Source organism: Cryptomeria japonica, chromosome 6, assembly GCF_030272615.1.
Source record: "Cryptomeria japonica chromosome 6, Sugi_1.0, whole genome shotgun sequence".
NCBI lineage: Eukaryota > Viridiplantae > Streptophyta > Pinopsida > Cupressales > Cupressaceae > Cryptomeria > Cryptomeria japonica.
In genome coordinates, this window is record NC_081410.1 from 647,246,412 (window position 1) to 647,270,734 (window position 24,323).

The 24,323-nt window shown below is 33.7% G+C and overlaps 1 protein-coding gene across 1 annotated transcript; it reads left to right on the forward strand.

Annotated features, from left to right (window-relative positions):
• The first annotated feature begins 20,029 nt into the window (after positions 1-20,029).
• On the forward strand, positions 20,030-23,645 carry LOC131060692 (beta-glucosidase 12). The gene is made up of 13 exons (XM_057994022.1): positions 20,030-20,264; positions 20,445-20,511; positions 20,639-20,697; positions 20,818-20,893; positions 20,981-21,052; positions 21,249-21,336; positions 21,582-21,834; positions 21,961-22,076; positions 22,210-22,430; positions 22,654-22,685; positions 22,776-22,878; positions 23,022-23,130; positions 23,217-23,645. The coding sequence occupies exons 1-13, from the start codon at positions 20,130-20,132 to the stop codon at positions 23,383-23,385; spliced, it is 1,500 nt and encodes a 499-aa protein (XP_057850005.1). The 5' UTR covers positions 20,030-20,129; the 3' UTR covers positions 23,386-23,645.
• Positions 23,646-24,323: the final 678 nt, after the last annotated feature.

Here is a 24,323-nt window from a genome sequence, read left to right on the forward strand (position 1 = left end):
TATCACAATTTGATATCAAACTGTCTATGAAGATGGTTGTTGAAAGGTTTAGTGTTGGTTTTAAAGGTGAAAACATTGCATGAGGTTTGCCACCATAAAGGAAATACAAAGCTACAAACAAGACAGTGACCATTCAAAGATAAAACTACAAAGAACTATCAAAGAAACCATAGTCCAATGAAGAATCAAGAGACAACAGGCCTAAGTGTAGTCTCAGATATTTGAAAATGTCATTATGGATAGTTAAGAAAAATAAATGCATTCATGATATTTGCACTCAACAAAAGAGAAGGGTTTGTATTCATCAAAGATTAGTTGAAACACTTGTGAGAGAGAGATCAATATCCATCAAGCCATAAATAAGATAATCACCATTACAAAGAACGATGAGTCAAAAAGGCAATCAAGAATTATCTGTTCAAAGGATCAATAGGTGAATCTTCTCTTGTTGATAATCTCTAGTGATGGTGTATAGGATCCCTATTCCAATCTCAATGTGCCAAATCTTGATGAGAAGTCATGGATTAGAAGTTACAAATGCCTTAAACAATTTTCTATTGAGAGAAGCCATATAGTCAAATCAAGACTCAAATCCACAATGGTAAGATACAAACAACAATGATAGTCAAGGAGTCATTCATTGTAGGGTTTTCATAAAATTTTAGAATATGGTATGAGCAGTCCAAAGAACTATGACACTTCATTGAAAGGAGCAACATATCAGTCCTTATTGGCATCAAATTATACAAATGACAACTAGGGATGAAGCTACAGGAGACAATCACTGTCTTAGTTTAAGACCCTAGAATAATATAGCCCCAATGGAGAAAGCAAAAATCAAAACATAGGAGAAGTCCTAGAATCCCACTAAAATCTTATTTGCAATCGCAGAGTTGCAAGATCAAAAGCATATAATGGTAAAGATGACCTAGGGTTCTCTTTTTATTATTGAGACAATATAATGTGAATATGATAGTTTAGTAGTCCTCGAATGCATGTGAGTAGTCCCAATGAAGAAACAATACCATCAGGGTATTAGAATAATTTTTGAAACCTAAAATCATGTTAGATAAAACCTGCAATCATGTTAGACAAGTATTGAAAGTATAATTCATAGAGCAACCATTTCAACTAGGTTTAGATAGCATATATTCATAACTATTTCAATTTTATGTGAACTACACAATATCTATAATGCATAATTGGAGTTAAACCATAATAGGGCTTGGATGAGAAACATGATAGGGCACCCGAAGCTATCCACATGCTAAGCCCAAGAGTGGATATACCATCCCTCTTAGCCCCATGTGGCAGTTCGCCATCCATATAAACTTGTACATGCCCTCCCTATCCATGCTACCTTATCCACCCTTCTATGATTGAGACCCCTTTAATCACAATGGTAGAGGTTGATGGGGAAACCACAATTACATTATGTAGGATCTCCTACCCTATCTCGTTGAATTCATTCCTACACCAAGTGACTATGAACAAAAGCGTAGGTATTTAACAACAATGACATGGTCCATGGACTAGTGATCCTCCTCTTGATACTCCATCTACAAATGAGAACATCTCTTATACATGTTGCTACTTCAAAGTTAAAATTTTGTTGTTCTAGAACTTTCCATGATTCTTTGCAATAGGATTATATGTCTTCTAGATTCACCCCACTATGACACATTCATATCAAGCATCTTTACTTTTTTGAACAGTAGACCACATTTCAGATCTAGATGACACCATAATGACTTTGATTTCCTCTTGCAAGATATTCCTCCATCATGTATTACTTCATCAAAGTTCAAATTTGCTTCTTCAAGGGCTCTCAATGATTCTGTATATAGGATTCTTCGTGTCTATGAGATCCACTTCATTGGAAGGCCTACTTAAACATTTCACATTTGTTTGTGGACTCTCACCTTTCAAACATTTCACATCTTATTGAGCTTCACTTTGTTTCGAGAATAGTTTAATATTCTCTACTTAACAGGGCCAACCACGTGAAGGTGGAAGCTCATTTGGCCCCTCTCCCCCCTAACATCACTCTAAATTCCCCGTTAACATCTAACATTCATTCATTCTTTCATCCATTATTAAAATATAACATTCATTCATTATCACATAATGTTCATTAACACATAAAATTCATTAACTTTCATTAAAATGCAACATTCATCAATAATCATCAACACATATCATTCATGAACATTCATTAGCACATAATTACATTCATTACACATAAAAATCAGTCATTATCAAATAAGGTAGATTACAATCATTTATTTCTTTGCTTTTTCTTTGAAGCTATGAAAAGACTAAGTGGAACATCAGTTTCTTCATCATTTCCCCCATCTTCGGATGTTCTGCCCTCTTCTTGTGCTCCTGATGTATGCCTAGTCCTATACAAAGGACGAGGATGCTGAACCAAAGGGGGGTCCTCTACAATAACAAAGAATTGGGTTAAATTCAAATTTTTTTTTTTATTATTGTTACAAGTATTTCATTAATTTAAAGAACACAACCATTACACTCTTTACCTGATGGGGCCACATCATCTTCCACATCATTTTGTCTAGCCTCAACCTCGACATGCTGAGCACCCTCTAGATCCTTTGGAGTTGAAATATGAAATGTTACATTAATCAATACACCAATTGCAATTAAATTTGTTTAAAGGAATAGCAGTGTTCCTCTTTACCTGATTGGGGAACATCACATTCCTGCTGTTGTCTACCCAGATCATGCTCCACTTGGTCACCACCGACTACATGCTCTAAAATATTAACAATAAAGGTTACATTAATTACTACACTAATTTTCAATTTAAGATGTTTAATTGTATTAATAATTACATAAAAAAAATTGAATAGCAAATGAATACCTCCACTACTAGGATGCACATCTAGACCTTCATGTACAGGTTCTGTTCCACGATTATCATGCTGCATTCCAATGTCACACGCAGTGTTATCATTGCTTGCTTATTTAAAAAAAATATAGTCACTTTATGTTTAAACTTAACATCAAATAGATTATTGGTTAAGTATTCAATTTGAAATAATTTTCATTTAGCTTAATTACCATTGTGACAGATGCATCAGAATCTCATGTTTGCCCACTCAATTCTCATAGCCGTTCAGCCATGGCTATATAGCCTTGCTGGTAGCCAATTCTCTTGTCATCTTCCGTGGGCGCTCTATTGAATTCAGAGCCCTGTATTTTTGCTTAGTATTGTGAATTTTGCTTGTATTGTTTGATAAAAAAAAAATTGTTTACAATTTGTAAATATTTTGATGTGATACTTAATTTACTGATTCTTACAATTCGTGCGGCAAGTTTCATATAACCACCAGAGCCAAGTTTGTGTTGCCCATGCTTTTCTTGTCTTGCCTTGGTTGCCTTTGACGTGTCACTCAATCTATGAAAAGTTTGAAATATGTTAGATTATATAAATATAATGAATAATTAGTACATATTCACATTCTTAATAGTATCACATACCTTCTTCTGGCGTCTGGTGGTGTATTTCCTTTTTTCCTTTCAATTCTCTCCTTTGCATCCAAAATTAGGTCCTTCCACTCCCTCTTTGGAATCATGGGGGGATGCTCATACTTTATGTTCTTCTCTAAATGTGTCATGTATTGGTCTCTCACATACTTTAGATATGTGCCAGCTTTTTCTAGGAGCTTAGTCTTGTCGAATGTGTCATTTCCAAACAACCCTACCATACGGTTTGTGAGTTCATCTTTTAACTTTTTTTCTTGGTCATTCCACCTTTAAAGCAAAAACAAACCCGTTAGATTTAGAAAGAAATTGAAGCTACCTTTGATATAGTTCAAGAAATGGATAAAAGGAAAACTATTCTAGCAATGATATGAAATCAAAATAGTGGATAAGGGTTAGTTCACGTATGATGTTCCACCTTTTACGTATGGTGGGCCCAAATATCTGCAATGAAATGTCATTAAGATTTTTATAAAAAATATCATTTCCTGCAAAAAAAACATGGGATCATTAGTCCAAAATGAGTGATCACTAAGTAAATTACAATTAGACTATATATAATAATATTTTTAAAGTACCTGGAACCTTCTGTATCTTCAAGGGAATCAATTCTTCATCTCTCACCACCAATGTGGCCTGCAACGTTCCCATACTAGCAGTACGGGAAGATCCAGGAAATGATGGTATGTTATCAGCAGTACTCGCCTCTGGTGCATCCTCATGTGCATCTCCTGCCACAGTAAATGAATCCACTATGAAATTCCTCCAAGAAAGAACACTTCAAGGGTAATAAACACATAACGAAAGAGAGAGAAAAAGAGGGATCTACCACCAGTGGGCAGGTCAACACGAGCCGGTGCAACAGACGATGTTTGCATGCTACATGTTGCTAACATTGCAATCGGCAATACAGTTGGGCTCGACCTTAGACCCATGTCAGCACCTGAAGAGTAATACATTAAATATGTAAAACATTAAAAAAGCAAGTTCACAAGTCCAAAGGAGTGGTTTTAATATATAGAACATGGTCATGACCTGAACTACTCACAATACCCTGATCATCGCCACCAGGATGATGAGGCCCTATAAATTTCTGAAAAAACACACATACATATTTTAGTTAATGACATAAAAGAGATAAAAATATAAACCATTATTGAACTTTTGTTATGATTAAAGCTTTCATTACTGCTTACTTGCAAGTTTTCCATTGTCGGCAACAATAGTTGCACCCTCTTTGTTATCTCATCAGTCTGAGGACTTATGGTTGCCAAATCAACAATCTCTTGCCTAATTTTTCTAATATTCTTTTGTACAAATTGCATAGAGTTTGCGCTAAGTGTGATGTCATCAGTGCATAACACTGTCGAGCGCCTCACATCCCTATGGAGGTGCTGAGGTACTACATGTTCCTTTCCCTTATCCTGAACATCCGTCTGTGACAAGAATATAATTAACACTATCAAAATTACTTCAAAACACTCAAGAAAAGATCACAATGTAACAATTTGCTTCTATCTAATTTGTACAATTACAATGACATTTACTTGCTTCATAGAAGTGTCGGGACCTACACCCCTATCTGTGCTATGTGGTGGATCCATGTGGCTCTGTGACAAAGAAAAAATATAAAAACGTTAGCGAAATGAAACCAATAGACTTAGCAAAAAAACTTAATAATACAATGGTTTATTGGATTCATTAATTAGAAGTTGGCTTAAATGGTATATATATAGTACGTACCACCCCCATGATAGTAACTTTGTTTGTATCTATATGATTCAAATTGTAATCGATTAGCAACTCTTCCCCTGCACTTATTGATTTTATCGCACATACAAACACACAATTTCCCTCACGTGCCTCAAATATGCAATTGGGTTGCTTATTAGTTGACCCAGGTCATGTAATATTTATAAAACTTGCAATATTCCCTATTGCTTTTCGCTTTCCATCAATATATACAGCCACTCGTTTACTTTGATCATTATCTTTTTGTTGTATATAATTGGCTGACAGTGCATACCTACGCATACTTTTTTTATATCGAACAATCTGCATCCAATCATTATAATTGTAACAAGGTCCAACAAACCGCATCAATTCAGCAACTTTGTTGTAATAGACCTTTATGCTGTCCATGGAAAATAGGCCCAAACCATGTAACGACAAAGGTGCTATGTGATATATCCTCTCATTAACACAAAAATCAGTGTTTATTGGAGGAAGTTCCTTGGGTACATATTGTTTCAGTAGATGTTTGTACCTCAAAGGCACCTCAATTTTGCCTTTGGTCTCATCATCATAAGAACATGACCCCCCTTGAGTAAGAAAAAATTCCATGCGTTTATTGAATTTTCTTCTAATCTTTTGACCTCTAGTTGATCTCCCTATTTGAGATCTACTACATGTCTCACTTTCCTCTTCCATTCCTGCATTTCCCTCACTCAAGGAAGACACATCTAACAAATACCTATTTGGTGATACCTGTGCACCATCAAATGAGAGAGTTAGTTGGTAATGAGAGAGATATTTTGCAAATGAGGGTAATATTGATGAAGAAGTCGGCCATAAAGTTGATGTTGAGATTAAAATTTGAGTAAGTCCAATTGGGGCCTCAAGTGTTGATAACTATATTAGATTTGCTGCTAATGTTGAGGTTTGAAAAACTGAGGAAGTTTGTTTTTCTTGTAATTTTTTAAAAATATATTATTTCTATAAGGTGTATTGACTTATACTTGTTGATCCATGAGACTGTGTAGGATCCTCATCAAAGGGGTTCAGGTTCCTGCACCAACAATTGAGCATCATAAGCATTACATTTGTAATTTGATAAACAATAAATACTGCAGTATCATAAGCATCATAAGCATCATAAGCATCACATATGTATCATCATATATGTAATTGAGCATCATAAGAATCACATATGTATCATCATAAACATGTAATCCATCACATACGTATCATAAATCACCATCCATCACATAGCTAATAAGTAGTCCACATTCCATAAATAAACACAAAGTTCAAAAAATGTCACATGTATCATCATAAGCATGTAATCCATCACATATGTATTTTAAATCATCATCTATCACATAGCTAGAGGTGCATCGTGAATTAATTAAGTAATGGCATTAGAATTCAAAACATATGAACTATTTATGTAACCATATAAGTCAAATCAATTTCTATCAAGATATCAATATTAAATAGATAATATAATAATCGCATCTCATACATTTCATTCATGTCATTGATCTTCTTCTTCATCCAACTCATCATCATGACCATCATCATCGTCATCGTCATCATCATCATCGTCATCATCATCATCATCATCATCATCATCATCATCATCATCATCATCATCATCATCATCATCATCATCATCATCATCATCATCATCATCATCATCATCATCATCATCATCATCATCATCCTCGTTGTCATCATCATCGTCGTCATCATCATCGTCATTGTGTTTGTCATCGTCATTGTCATCACCATCACCGACACCATCACCACCACCATCACCATCACCATCATCATCAGCAGCAACACCATCATCATCATCAGCTTCTTCTTCGTGTACATTTCCGTCAGGAACATCATCGAGTAACTGTCGATCATGATCATCTATATCATCTTCTACTTCTTTGGTATCTTCTTCTTCCATCACATTATACATTATCGGCCTTCCTCTTGGATCATGTTTAACAACAAATGACCAACCCAGTTTATGTGGAACCTCTGAGTAAAATACCTACTCACATTGACTTGGAAGAACATAGAGCTCATCTCCAACTTGTTCAAATGACCTTGTATTAACCATTGTAAATCCATTATCATGTTCGATAACAGTTCTATCAGGATCATTTATATTCAGTCGTAGCCTATACCATTTGACGATGAACATAACTAATTTGAAGGAATTAAAGTCACACTCAAGTATATCATCCAAAATGCCATAGTATTGATTTTGAGACACTTGAGGATGTATGTCGTTTCTAGATGAAATATTGGTCACCTCAAAGACTGTAGTTATCCCAGAATCACAAGTTTTCTTCGTGTCATCCAACTGTTTGATGCGAAATTTATGACCATTGCAGCACATAGCCTTGTGGTGTTTGGCCTGCAATATGTCTAACATATTAAAATTATTGCATCATGAGTTGATAAACATACGGGTGATTAATAAAATTATATGTACCTGTTGATCTCTTAAACCATATGCTAAATCAATTTCCCTTTGTGTAACATTGGAATCTCCATTACGATGAGCTTCTTTAACCAATGAAGCGACACCATCCCATGTTAATGTGTGACCAGAATGTTGACATCGTTCAATCCACACTGTCATCCAATCAAGATTGTTTGCAATATACAAATGTAGCGCATCCCACTCCCGACCAACTGTACAAATAATTAATAGACCACTTACAACTGATTTATTTAGAAGATGAAGAATTAATTTACTACAATAACATCTTATAATTACCTCTCACTTTCTTCAATCTACCTTTCCCCATCAAGTGCTCCCCTTTGAATTTATTAATGGGGTTGGGATCCCAAATGCGATCTACGTGGATTTTTGCTGCGAACTTAGGAAGATATTTAGTAATGTACACCATAGTTTGGTATACCATATATCCCTCCACCATAGAACCCTCAGGATGTGCTCTTTGTCGAACCAAAGACTTTAAATATTTCAAGTGCCTCTCAACCATCCACATTGACCTAGTATGTATAGGTCCACACAATTCGATCTCCTCAACTTGGTGTATGAGGTAGTGTTCTTATGCATTGAAAAAAGTTGAAGGTAGACACTTTTGCATTTCACACAATAGATGAGGGATTTTTCTCTTCCAATATTTTATATCTTCCTTGTGGATTTCTTTAGATGACAACCACCTAATTAAAGAGATTGAAGACGCAAAAATATATAAACAAGACTTTACAAAATAATATACAATATATTGCATAACAAGTAAAACAAATGGCAAATATAATATATATACAACAAATTGAACAAACATCACTACTTACCTCATGCATTTTCCAAGATCATATATGACTTGCTTGATATTATTGTCGAAGTGGTCTGGGAGAGAAAGAGGTAGAACATACTGCAACAATTATAAAATGATCTTTTCATTGTTTTCTAACATAATACAATGAAAAGTACATGCACAATATACAAATATATAGTAAATACACAAGAATGTGAATTACCTTAATGAAGGTATGCCAATCGTGTGTTTTCATCCCTGGCCCAAATTCACTCTTCTTTGATATGAGATTGTTTATGTTTGCAGCAAATCCTATGGGAAATCAAATTTTTCATATGACTTCTTTTATAGAATTGCTTTGCTGCTTCGTTAATAACCAAGGAAGGGCACTTATATTAATCTGATCTCCATTGCTATTTGATTGAATGACATTTTTCATTGCATGATTGGATTCCACAATGTCACTACAAATTTTGACAATTTTTTCTTTGTCATGCCTTCCATCCAATATTTTCCATAATGTCTCTGTTATATTCTTTCCAATATGCATTGTATCAAACAAATGCACAATTTGTAGCTGCTCATAGTAAGGCAACCTACTTAATTGTCTGGGATAACTTTTTAGTCCCTTTGGAAGGTGGCCATCCATGCCTTGACGACCTTCAGTATCATCAATTACATCATCAGTAAACAAAACATGATAGAAAAATTCAAATTCCAAACATAAACCATTAGATGGAATGACATTACCTTGACGATTAATTCTATTATATTCCAACTTCCATAAGTGAGGAGTCATTCTTTGTGGCTTTGATGTAGTCTCTTCTTTCCCATTGAAAAGATGGATTTTTGTGAAGGAAGTGCCTATACTCATCAAACACCTGCTTTCCTAAACATTTTGATTGATGGGATTTCATCTTTGGACCACAAACTGGACATGCAAATTTTCCCTTTATTTGAAGACCTACAAGATAATGTATAATTCTATTAAATCTGTTAATTTTTATAATTATAATTATCATGCGCAACTTGAACACTATAACGTACCACAAAAATGTGTTAGCCCTGGGGCATCATGTATTGTCCATACAAGCATTGCATGGAATTGAAATTGTCTTTGTCCTATTGGTCTAGAGATGTCATGCATGGTCACACCATTCCATAACTCTAGCAACTCGTCGATAAGAGGCTCAATATATACATTCATATCTTTAACTTGGTACTTGCCTAGTGGAATGAACAAAAACATCACATAATTATTATGACCATTTTACTGCAATATTTATAATTAAATGTAGATGACTATTAAATGATAAAATAACTGGAACAATCATTGCCAACATTATGTGCTCCCTCTTTATTGACATCCATGGAGGAATATTATTCCTGATAACAAAAATAGGCCACACCGAGTAAACAGATCTCAACTCTCCAAATGGATTGACACCGTCCGCTGCCAATGAAAGCCTGAGATTACGAGGTTCTTCTTTAAAGTGTGGCCACTTTTCCTCTGTCCATAAATGCTAAACCATCTGCAGGCATTCGAATAATGTCATCTTGACTTCTATTGCATGCATGGTAATCCATAAATTGTGCCAAGCTAGTGCACCTGATACGTGGAATAATGGGAATATAATGAAGAACCTTGCGAGGCACCTTTTTTGTTATTTGATCTGTTCGATATCTACTGATATGACATTCAGGGCATTTTGTTCCAAATTCATGTTGTTTATGATATATAATATGATCATTGGGACAAGCATCTATTGTTTGATACTCCATTCCAATATCTTTCATAATGGCAAATAATTCTCGGTATGAGCGAGGTAGAATATTTGATGGTGGTAAGAAAAACTCACCTGTCAATCTACAACAAAAAAAAAAGTTTGAGGTGTTAATATAAAGAATATTAATGGTACATGATTCACCATTTATTAACTATAATGACATGTATGACACACCTTAACATACGTGAGATTGTTATGTTGGATAAACCATTCATAACCTTCAAGTTCACCAACAACAATACAATAGAGAGAAGAGTTGTTTGGGAGCCTTTGTAAAGGGGCTCATATGCCTTCTCAAGAAGAGGTAAATCATGAACATCAAGGTCATCCTGATCATCATAATCAGCTGTGCCAGTACTAAATGTGTCATGGATCAATGTATTTGTACCATCATCTTCAATTGTGTTTTCTGGTGCATGATCATCATCTTCCATGGGATCATTATCTTCAGCTTCGATATTCACACCTCCATGTTCCTCCACTTTGAAAACCATATTCTCAGGGTTTTGTTGATCCATACCATGTGCTCTAGGGTGGTCCACCTATATAAAATTGATATACATAAATAAACCGTGATCATGATCTCATTATCAATTGATTTCTTATGTATATAAATTGTTAAAATGATATAATGAACAACTTACTAGTGGATGATAATAATGTGGACCCCTTCAATGTGACCATGCCGCCTACAATGTTTCTTAGCTGTTTTGATTAGAAGTCTTCTAGTCTTTAAGCCCTTACAAATTTTGCAGGGACAATAACATTTCCCATCACCTTTTCTTTTTAAGTTAGACCATAATCTAGCAATTGTCTCCTTATTTTGTTCTTCGCTAATATTATCTGACATGGTCTTTCTTCACAGGCAAAAAAATTATTCTATGGAAACTTCAGTGCAAAAGCTTCACAAAAATTGCAAATCGAACCAAAACCATTTAACTCTTCTTTTTCATCTTAAAACATTGAACTTAATAGAGAACGTATTTAATGTAGCTGATTGTGTGAATTTCTGAGCATTGTGTCTGCAAATTCTTACTAAAAGTTTGCCTGCTGCAGACTTTCTAAGAGACATTTTTGAGTATTCTAAGCTAATTAGGCCATGAAAAGGCAGTTTTACACCTTCCAAGGGTTAGAGAACAAGGTTTACAAAAGTTGCTCATAAGGAGTATGCAACATTGACAAGTTTTCCTTTCTTGCTTTCTACAAACACATCTTTAGTATGAAAACCAATTACATTCTAGAACATGAGAACATGTCTATCATTAGAGACACAAGAGAATCACATTAGCCCTGCACAAAAAGGCATTGGCAATTACAAAACAATAAGTTGTTCACTGTCAAGTTAATTATGACTGCATTTTTGCCCTTTCATTGCTTTTTCACTTTGGACCTGCACTTTACATTGTCTAAACTCTTTCCCAAAGGTTTGATTTGTGCTCTTTATTAATGCCACGTCTTTGGATGCTTGTTTTCCTTCATACCTTCTATTTGGAAGAGGAAGATAGCATAAACAACTTCAACAAAAGTGTAAAAATCAGTCATAATTGACTGTGACAGCTAGCTGGGCGTTACTACTTTACCTAAAAGATCATTAATTGATTTTGGCAACCTCAAAACCCATGGGCAGGGTAAAAAACCACTGCTTGATCTTGTTTGCAAACAAATAGAAGGATGTTTAAAGCTTTACAAACTCCAATGTATGATGGAGAGTAAGCAAGTGAATGGAAATCAACTCCAAAACAGTGACTCACTGTCTTTTACATCATTTTCACAAACTAAAAATGCAATCATCCTCATTACGGCTTAGAAAGCCTCTTTGCCTTGACATACAACCTTAAACATCAAAGCAAGTCTATCCATCTGATAAATGCATTTTCTATAGAAGAGCAAAGCATCAAATTTCTTCAAAGACCCTAGCCAAATGGCACACTTGCCTAGGGCTCCATGGCCACAAAACTTCTTGCACCTGCATTTTGGAAATAAAAACATGTATATACATATCTTACAAGTTGACCAGCTGGTTCTTGGGAAGCCATGAACATTTAGGGCTTCAAGAAGCCAAGTTGGTCAAGCATCCTTGCCAATTTCCTAGACAAGGCAATGCCATCAAGATAAATGTAGGATAGGATACCACTATGAGCCATCCAATGGTCCATTCTATGAGGAGAACTAGGGGATACTATCTTTGAAAGGTGTGGTCAATAGAGATAATCCCTACTAATGCCACAATATGTCATCATATCTTCAATCTGATACTTGCATTCTTGGAATTCTATATGTTCTCAAATTGAATAACATTATACTATATATATATTCCTTTGGAGAGGCATGTCCTTGAACAGACATGTATCTCCTTTAATTATAATAATTTAATCAATATTATAATGTTTCATCAATCAACTATTAATTTAGAATAATATAATAGATTAATATTTAATATTAAATTTTATATGATTAATAATAATATAATAATATAACATTAAATATATTATTATTAATCAACATATATTATATGTATTCTAAATGATCATTCGACTGAAGCTACAAACATTAACATGATGCGTTTCTAGCATGTCTACATGAATATCTATGGTTACTATAACATATTTCTATCATCATGAGATTTCTACTTTTTTGGTCAGTTTAGAATAGGATGTGTGTAGATGTATGTCATGCTTCTCAACATATGGGAATTTTTCCTTGCTTTGTCTCGAAGAGATATCCATAGGAACAACAAAACAGTTCTTACAAAATACAATTGATGTCTTAAGATTACAAATCATCAAGAGGAATCCTTAGATTAAGAAGATTTATTCAAAATCATTGCTTGGGGACAAGCAATTTAGGGAGGGGAGGACTGTCATGTCCCCACCTATCAACCACTTCTTATCTACCCTCTAGCATGAACGAATATAGAAACAAACAAATAAAGAGAACTTGTTGATAAGAAAATTGTCTCATTTATGAGACTTCACAATTTTCTGAGGTGTTAGAACCTAGAAAGTAATGTATCCGGTAAGAGGCAACCATGCTATACTTAAGCAATTGGATTAAGGATGAGATATAGTAGTGGAGCGATCTTAACTATGCAGGAGATCCAAGATGCAGCGATTCTACTTCTATGAAGATCAACTCTATTGCAAGGAATAAATAGTAACAAGATATGTATATGCAAAGAATAACATAATTTATGACAGCAATTTATGTGTGTATTAATGAGTATTAAAGCAAATATTCTTAGTAATATCGGACAAAACAGTCATTAGTTAAGAATGTGAAATAAGCCATGAAGGGTTGCCACCCTTGCAAGGAAGATGTCTGTTCAGAATGACACAAATTTCCGTCTACCTTGAGAGATATTTAAGCAAGCGTATTGACCATTCCAAAGGCAATGAATAAGGGAAAAGATATTCAAGTTAAGTTATTGAATGCTGAGCAAACAACATTGGACTTATAGCCTTGTACGCTGAGCATACCCTTGCTGTTACAATATGGATTTATTGTTCTTTCTGATTTATATATAAATGCAATTCTCAGAATAAGGTTAAGAGCATAAAAGAAATAAAATACTTTCCTATAGAAATCTGGTTATTTCATTAGCAGTATTAGTACTAGATATCATAATTATAAGGAATTCTTATGTAACTAAATATTAGATGAAATTCATATCTTTCTGATTTAATCTCTATTATTTCTGCTAATGCCTATGGAGGATGGGCTAGATTTGTGCTCAAGTAGGGACGATCTAATTCCAACCAATTAGGTAGTCCCAAGATGGGGTAAGGATCAGATTCCGTAAACCTTGAGGGTATAATCCCAAGATGGTGTAAGGGTCTGCATCCGTAAACCTTGAGGGAGCTTGTTGTAGTTTGGTTTCTTAGTGCCCTGGAAACACAATCACCCCGTCCTCTCTTAGAGTTTGGTAGTAACAAGGTTAGATCATAATATAGAATGCTATGAATTATGAAATGTAGAATTAATTGTAAAAAGGCATAATAACTTGGTAATGCATTCAGTAATGTATAATAATTGTTGGAAATGTGACAGCTTCCAAGTAGGCAACATCATTATAAATTCTTTTGGTAGGTCTCTTTGCCTAGCTAGGATTTCGGGCAAGTGATCTAATATGTAGAACCTTGTACACCTGATAAAGACATTTTTCTCAAGTCTAACAATTTGAGATGGAGCTACGATTAATTCTCTGTATTGAAAGCTAAGTTGCTCTAACTACATGATGTGTACTTCTCCTGAAGTTCTACATCCATACAATTGTGCTTTGTTATCAATTATTCAAATTCTTCCAAATATTAATGTTGAAGCTTAAGGATTCCTTGTCTCTCATAAGGGAGGACGTTTGTTAATAATCTCTCATGAAAATGACAGAGTACAGTTACCCAGGTCTAATGGAGAGCTCGCAAATCTAACAGGGAATTCAAGTTTGGCATGGCTTACCATCTAGAATTCACTATAAATTCATCTCATTTTTAAAATGCCATTCTTGTAAAAAAAAAACATAAATTATGACCATGCAGAACCCTAACCATACAAAAGAAAATTGAAGGACACCTCTGGCACATTTGTAGTCAAGAAATATAAAAGTTCTCAAATGCTCAATATCAAAAGCCAAGAGAAGATTAGATGTTTGTTCTAACTGCATGTACCTCAGTTACATCACCCATATTTGCATTACATCTAGCCGGTTTGTCTCTACTAGTGTTGTACAACAAAGACATTGAGTTATACTCAAAATTGACAGTGTTAATAAATAAACAGAACCCAAATCAAAAGTCCCAACGGATATCATGCAGGATATTTTGATCTGAATGTAGCTCTAATCACATTACCTGTGTGCATATTACATCTAGATATATTGTTTGACTGCTCTTGTCTAATAATTCAAGCAGTTGTAGCTTCAAAATAGTAATAAGAATAGAGTCTAGTTTTGAATTCCCCCAGCAAAGTAAAGTAGCCCATAATTAGTGAGATTACAGTCTCGTGATTTAAGAGCATATTTGAACGCGACCTATGTTTACAAATATACCTTACAGACTATATTAATGGTCTCCTACAAGCTAGCACAAGATTTACCAAGCAAAAATAACAACTTTGAATTCCACTTTTAAAAAATCAATGCTCGAAAGCAGGGAGAGCCCAAACTAACAGTTCCCAAGGAAAAGAATCGGTCTTTCACTGAGTTTGCAAATAGTACATAATTCTCTAGGGGCATATAAGAGAACTCTCTAATTAGAAAGTCCATCCAGATCTTGGACTCTACTAAAAATCAAATAGTAAACCCAATAGAAAGACTGAAAAGTGTGTGCGCGCTAGCTTATATAGATATAGAAACGACATTCTCCTAAGGTTTATTGAAGTTTGGTTCATTGTTTTTCAAAAGGGGTATCAGAGATCTACCACTTAACATAGATTTGAGTCAATTAAGAAGGTGATTGTCGTTGTTTTAGATTAGCTAATAGATTTTATTGGCACGAGAATAACAATGAATCCACCATACACACATACCAGGAAACAAAGATGAGGCCAGAGGTGGACAAAGTATCTGTAAGTGAATATGGAGTAGGGCTCGCTTAGCTCTTGATCAACTATGTTCATTGTAAGTGGCAACTGGTCTTCCCCTTCGTAGCACACATATTTGATATCTAAGGGAGATAATAGTGAACTCATCAAACAAAGAAGATCAAAATACAGATTTGTTTACACAAAAGAACGAGGAAACACCGAATTGCTTGCACAAAAGAAACATTCAAAATCTGCCCAAGTGAAAAATTGCAAAGGAACCTAATATGGCCGATCATGTTAAGGATTGCAAAGCAAGTTTAAATGGCCAATCAAATCAAATCTTGAAAAGGTCCTTCTAAATGCCGCCACAATCAATACCTTGATAGAAAATTCACCTGGACAAAAGCAAGCCAAAAACCTTACCTTGCTTGCAATGCAGAGATCACTCCGGCGGGGGGGGGGGGGGGGGGGGGGGAGCGGCTTCGGTTTGCTTTCAAAATGAAAATGCGTTGTGTTTTTTTTTTTTAATAAAATGCCCGAGGTCATCGAAATTCTGACAAACATGGGCATTTTAAAAAAAAAAATCAAATTTTCACACAATGCTCCTTGTCCGTCGAAAACCTCCATCGGAATTTGATCCCAAATGTATTAGTGTGTCTATTTAAAAAGTTTCTTATTTTTAATTTAATAAATAAATATAGAAAAGTGCCACGACCATATTTATCTATAATTACTTATTTTGAAAATGACGAAGGATGTCACGAACCATATTTATCTATAATTACTTATTTTGAAAATGATGCTTATTTTATTTATGAAATGAAATTGAAATGGAAATGAAATTTTTAGTAATAAAATGGGAATTCAAATGCAATGAAATGATTTAAATACAATTGCATGATTAGTATTATTTTTATTATGAAATAGGGATCGCCATTGCTAATGAGCAATTGAGTGCGAGTGGAAGCAGGAACATGTGAATGCGTATGAAGACGAGAACATGGTTTAGGTAGAGTTGCTTTAGCTCATGGACTTCATTAGAATAGATGGGATCTTACACACCACATTAGAATTATAATTTGCATCTTGTAAAGATGGATGATTTAAATGACTTTATTTGAGTGTTTGTTTAAATTGGAATGATGAATTTGGAATGAGTCGTTTTAATTGATAGATTGATTTAAATATTTGTACATGTATTTTGATGTTTGTATGTGTATCTTGTGAAATGGATTAAATATCACGCTTATATTTCGACTTCTTGATTTATGATTATGATGTTTATAAATATATATATATACGTATATGAATTATATGGTGTCTTGAAAAAAAAAAGATAATTAAATTTGGATTGATTTATTACTATATATATATAATCATACGTAATATATATATGAGTTCAAATAATAATTTGATCATATATATATATATATAACATGAAAAGAGACTTATTTAAAAGCAACATATCTAGTATGGTGGCGAACTTATTTTATAGCATGTTATATATAACAAAGCACATCACATAGTGGGAGTCGATGATATAACTGACTAACCCACACAACATTCTAATTGGCAAAGGAGTGGGGGTCGATTACAAACACTAGCTACCCCACGTAACCTTATTTGTAGCAGAAGGAAGTCAACAAGTGTATTGACTCTGCAACAATACCAGCATTGTATTGCAGCGAACTCATTGAGTTCGAATGGGAGACAAATTTGGTGTTCATAGTGTTTGAATATATCATGACTTTGTCTTGCAAATAACCACGCCTATGTGGTGCTTTCACATTTTCCATATAATGTGGCATGGTCAAAAAGTAACGTGGGTAACCAACCCACATGAAATCACCAATAATTATGAACTTAACGGCTTGAGCAGTTTGGTGTCACATAGTAGGTAATGAATATCACTGGATGGAGAACACATAAGTATTCAAAACCATTTAGGACTGTGATGTTGCAGTTAAAAAATGTGTGGTGTCACTTAGATACCAATAAATCGGTCCACCACTATGAGAGATTGGCTCGAGAATAGGAATTAGTATAGATTGGATCACTATATATAGACTGTTGGTTGTGAAGGAAAACACGAGGGAGAAATATGCAGAAAATATAGATGAAAAATAGAGAATAGAGATGATAGAATAAAGATTATAGACTATAGAATAGAGAATGGAGATGAAAAGAACATAACAAAAGGAATTATAAAACATAGAGGAAGAAAAGCATTGGAAATCTAGAAGTGTTGTAGTCAGATTCAGAAGAAGAATTAGTGTTGAACATCATAGTTTTGGCATAGAATTTTAGAGGTAGGCTCTTAATCGAGCAATAGTTTATTATATATTAAGAATAGAATTATCTTGAGAATTATTTATTTTAGATCACTAATGAAGAAAGAGATAAACTTTGAATTAGTTTATGCATTAGAAGACATGATAATTTATTTTAAAATTTCGTTTGAAGAAGCCATATAGGTATGTGTATAATGAAATGTCATCTTACTTAATGCTCGTTGTAGAAAAATTACTAAATATAGATAGTTCAATTAGTAAGTCATAGAAAACACACGTGAGTGTCAAATTTAATATGTTATCTAAAGGAAGAATGTGTACTCATATTCTATTTGTTTATATGTAAATATACATACATGTGTTACACCTCCTTATTTTAATTCTTGTCTTTGATTTACTTGAAAAGATAAAAATGAAAGATCGTTCTCTTTTCGGATATATATTTGTCTGTCCATGAAAGATTGTTTTCTTGCCATATATAATTGGTTGTAAACGAAAGATTGTTTCCTTCTATTTCTATTTAACGAAAGATTTTCTTCTTTAATATTGTATTTTTATCATGCGAGAAATAGGAAGCTAGAATTGAAAAATGAAAGATTGTCTTCTATTTATTTATTCTAAGTTTCATATGAACATTAGAAAAGATAGATATGCTTGTGCTTGTGGGAAAGTTACCTTCCAGGACGAGTGTTGAATGTGGAATCATAGAGAGAATAGTTTAGTTTTCCAAACTATATTTTATTTCTATGCATGGCATTATACTCGGCCAAGTAACTAATTGACCATTGAAATAGATGAATTTATTTATGCTTTCTACCATATCCTTGATTGATCTTGCTTGATTATTAAAGAAATTAGAAATTAGAAAATGCATGTATCATGCTAGACACGCACCAGATTCCATCTTGTCTATCGAATTCTTTTTGCTAAGCAATTCGTGCAGGGTTGGGTATTCTTGATTGACCAAGGATTCTGGGGAAGTGTAAGTTTCAAGGTTGGGTGGTAAAAGCATCTGGATCTTGTTCTCGTCTTCATTCTAAAGATTGTATTGAAGATAGTTTAGATTGCAGATCAAAGGACACATCTCATTCTTTACTTTATATTTTCTTGTTATTGAACTTAAGGCATTAGAAAGGCCTAAGTATTGTATATAGATATGATTGAAATACTACTACATTTTCTTAATGAATAAAGAATCTATATCTCCTTATAGAAATCTCATGTTTATAATGATATCATTGGAAATGATCATTTAGAACTAAGGATGAAATAATGGAAGTAAATAGACTTATTTAAGGAATTATGAGTTTATTTTTAAGAATAAAGAGTATTACAATTTATTATTGAAATTAGAATGTTTTACATCTTTACAAAAAGACAGTACATTATCATACTTCACTAGACATTACCGATGATGAAACCCAACTTGAATAGACATTATTGATGACGAAACCCAAAAATTGCCCATTTTGCTTGATTTTAGTGCCTTCCAATTGGAGAAATAAGAACCTTCTAGTTGTGACATGTAAATAAAATTATCCACAAGAAAGCAAGCAGTGATAGATATGGGGACACGTCTATCATCCCACCCATGCAAAAAAACGTGTATATTATGTAATACGTCACATAAAAGTAGCATTTCCCACATACATTTATCACATGGGTTCAATTATTGATACATGGTGGAGATCGTTTGAATTAAAGAGATAATTTATGTAACATTTTAAAATATTCAGCAACCCATCTATCTATGTTGGATATCACTTGCTACACTACAAAATCTTATCACATTGACTAGTAGGTACCCTTTATCCAGACCAGACAGGTCATATTTGAAAATGTCAGAAAGCTAATTCATTAATTGCAACAGTGATGTTAATACAATTTACTTCATAATCATTTTAGTTAAGATGCATCCAGAATTGTGGATAGAGATTTCAGGATAACACATTTTGGTTGGGAAAAATAGTATAAATAATGTGTAGGGCTGAAGCAAAATATCAGTCATCAAGATGAAGATCTTTAGTGTATGGGTGGTTGTGTTTTGCTATCTAGGGGCACTATCCTTAGTCACAGGTTATACCCAATTTGGGAAAAAGGCCTTCCCATCAGACTTCATTTTTGGACTTGGATCTGCCGCCTATCAGGTTTGGCCATTCTCTTTGTTTACTGTATTTGTTAATTTTATTGCAGTCGAGAACAGTTTGTTCTACTAAGTAATAGATTTATAATGCTTCCCTGAGATAAACTGTCTAGAAAACTAGTTATTCTAGTCTTCTATTTTTCATTAGGGAAAGGGTTAAAATAATGGATGTTTTTGCATATAGTATGAAGGAGCATATCGAGAAGATGGAAAGGGGAAAAGTATTTGGGATACATTTGCGCACACTCCAGGTTTTATTTGAGGATGGGGAGGATACCATTGTTATTTATATTTCATTGACTATAGCCATTAGTAGTAGCATTTGTATTATTATTATAATAATTAAATTTTTTTCCTTGCATGTTTATGCTTTTGCAGGGAAAATTTTTAACAATAGCAATGGTGATATTGCTAATGATCAGTACCACCGTTATAAGGTTTGTACTATGGAATGAAAAACCAGAGAAAGAATCTTGAAAATGTTGTACTATTGCTCTGTTTACTTCTTAAATCAAAGGACAGACTTGACTATTGAATGATGTAAATAAACTTCTCAGGACGATGTGAAACTTTTGGCTGATCTGGGAGTCGATTCATATAGATTTTCAATTGCCTGGACTCGCATATTCCCCAGTATGTCATACAACTTTCTTTCTACTTTGATGTTGTTATATGCTTTAATTTTAGACGGTGACAATGATCATCAATTTTTTTGGGCAGATGGAAGAGGGAAAGTGAATGAAAAGGGAATCGCTTATTACAACAATCTTATTGACGAGCTTCTTAAGCATGGTATAGTTATATTTATATTCTCTGTCTTTCTGTAAGTGGGATTAGCTTTATTGTCTTAAAAGATCCAAGCCAATGTTTCTAACAGAGAGAAATAGCAGTCATGTAAATGGCAGTATAGTAAAAAAAAATTAGAGAATGGAGAAGATCTATCACATAAAATCTATTTATGCTCAGAAACTGTATGGCAAAATTGTAGGTATCCGTCCATTCGTGACAATATTCCATTGGGATCTTCCACAAGTTCTCGAGGACGAGTATGGAGGTTTCTTAAGCGAAAAAATTATGTAAGCTAACTTTCTGTTATTTTAGATCTGGTTTAAACAACAAGTTTTAATAACTTCACACAATCTAATTTAGAAGCATTGATTTCTAACAGGTTTTAGGGTTTAATTTGTTTAAATTACATTAGTTTTTCAATAAAATCTATGTATGATATGATTTCATTTTAGAATGTATTGTTTAAACCTGCTCACAATATGTTAAAATAATGGAAAGTTCCATGCTGATGCCTTTTTCTGTGTGTGTCCAGAAAAGATTTTGTGAACTATGCAAATGTATGCTTTGAAGCGTTTGGTGATAGAGTGAAGGACTGGGTAACAATAAATGAGCTGATAAGCATAAGCATGTATGGATACAACTATGGAAGTTTTGCTCCTGGCCGCTGCTCAAAATCAGTGGGAAATTGCAGCGCTGGAAATTCAGCTATTGAAACGTATATAGTCGCCCACAATTTGCTTCTTTCACATGCAGCTGCTGTTAAACTATACAGAGACAAGTATCAAGTATGCCAATTCAAGATTTCATCAATATTTGTTTTACTTAATACTTCCCTTTGTATCATCAAATGGGTTATACTTATATTTAATAAATCACATAGATTTGAAAATGGGTTATCTATATTATTGCAGAAAATACAGAATGGAAGCATTGGAATTACACTCGCAACCCACTGGTTTTTGCCTCACAGCAATTCATTGGCCGACGGAAAAGCTAGTCGACGGGCACTCGATTTTTTCTTTGGCTGGTTTATACCGATCCTTACAACTATAATTTTAGTGTGCTTAAGAGATTGAATTGATAAAATAATAATCTATCTGCTAATAACATTTCGTCTACTAGAAATTTTCATAGTAACAATCATGTTATGGGTTAAACAGGTATACAGATCCTCTAGTAAGAGGGGAATATCCAGCTTCAATGCGAGCTACGTTGGGTGCTCGTCTACCCCGATTTACCCAAGCACAGTCTAATCAAGTGAAAGGCTCTTTTGATTTCTTGGGTATCAATTATTATACTGGAATGTATACCATACATGACAGCTCTGTTCAAAATCCCATGGACAACAATTTCACACAGGATGCCCGCATCATATTAGTTTGTACGTTAAGCATATCATCAATAATGTTTATATAAAAAATTGTAGTGAATTTATTATATGTGGACCTAGCTTTGTAAATGGAATGTTTTATTAGAAGTTACATAGCTTTGTAAATGTCTGATTATTTTTTGCAGGCCTGGGTCCCAGTAAACAAGTACAACTAAATAATAATTTATCAAACTTCTTGATATTAGCTAATCATCACTTTTTTATCTTTGTGCAGATGAACGCAATGGTATTCTGATTGGACCCCAGGTAAAATTAAGACCTCTGTACTGGAATTCAACTTTTAGGCTTTTTGAGGCGATTAGGTGATGATGTTGCATGGACTATATATTTTATCAGGGAGGAGCAGATTGGTTGCATCTTTATCCACGTGGGATTAGAGAGTTGCTCAATTACATTAAACACAACTATAACAACCCACCCGTTTATATCACGGAGAATGGTATAGTAGTAAACATCTTAATAGTTGAACTTTGGTATTTCTTATGTTTTGAAAGTAGATATTTATCAGTAATAAGCACTGTGAAAGCCCCCCAAAATAAAATTCCTTTGTTTATAATAAGTTAAATTGTGTGCATTGTGCAGGGGTCGATGATTCGTACAATTCAAGCATGACAATGCAGGAGAGCCTGAATGATACATGGCGAATTAATTACCATTCCAAGCATTTGTTAAATCTTGCGTTGGCAATAAAGTAAAGCGCTTCCCTTTCTGCTAATATTGCCTATTGTGATGTTTGTTTCCACTGTCTGATCCATATTTTATAATGTGATTGAACAGGGATGGATGTAACGTGAAGGGTTATTATGGTTGGACATTTATGGATGATTTTGAATGGAATGGAGGATACGAAAGCAAGATGGGCTTTTATTATGTTGACCGTGCTAACAACTTGACTAGGCATGCAAGAGCATCTGCTCACTGGTTGAAGGACTTTTTGCATAACTAGAAGATTGAAAGATCTATCTATCTAGTATTATATTATCTTATTATAATAATATTGGCATTCCGCCACATTACGAAAGCCTTCATAGCTCTGTAATGGTGGTTTATGGAGGGGTTTCCTGGAGCTGTTGAGATTTTTTAAGAATATTATAAAGCTGTTGGTCTTATGAATTTCATAATACAGTTGAGCTTAAAAATTTAAGCTCCAAAATTTAAGGAAGCAGGTGGTTTCATGAATATAATAAAATTATTTATTAATGGAAATCTAAACTTGGATGTTTGACAAATGACAATAACATCCTTAAGTTGGTGGGGCAATTTCTAGCCCCACCCCATTTTCACCCACTTAAATATGCAAGCCTAAAAAGTAGGAGCTTTTATTTTCCAGAAAAAGATTCCAAATAATTTTGTAGCACATTTTTTTTTCTTCATGGGACTTCCTCTTCCTAAAAAATAGAAGCTTAAGCCCCTCCATGGGACTGCACCCTAATTGTGTTACTGAAATTAATTTAGTCAATAAGAATAAGATAAATATTTAGAATGTTGTAATTATAATCTAATTATTAAATTGGATAATATTCAAGTATAATATTTAAGTAGAGTTCATTTGGAGTATTTAAATTTGTACTTGACATTACATAATTTTATGAATAAGTAACTAAAATATCATATTAAATTCTTTCGGAAAAGAAATATCTTAAGTGATAATTATTTTAATTTTTAATTTTTAATTTTTAAAAAAATAATATAGAGGATTCAAGTGTGTCAAGCTCTTAAATATGTATGTGAACAAATTTTAGCATGTTTTTAAAATCAAGCTAATATTGCTGTTTGAGATTTTGGACAGTCATAATATAGTCCCATTGTTGATTTTTATATTATATTAATTGAAAACACATGTTTATTTTACTTATTTTTTTCTCCTATCATAGCTTAGATTGA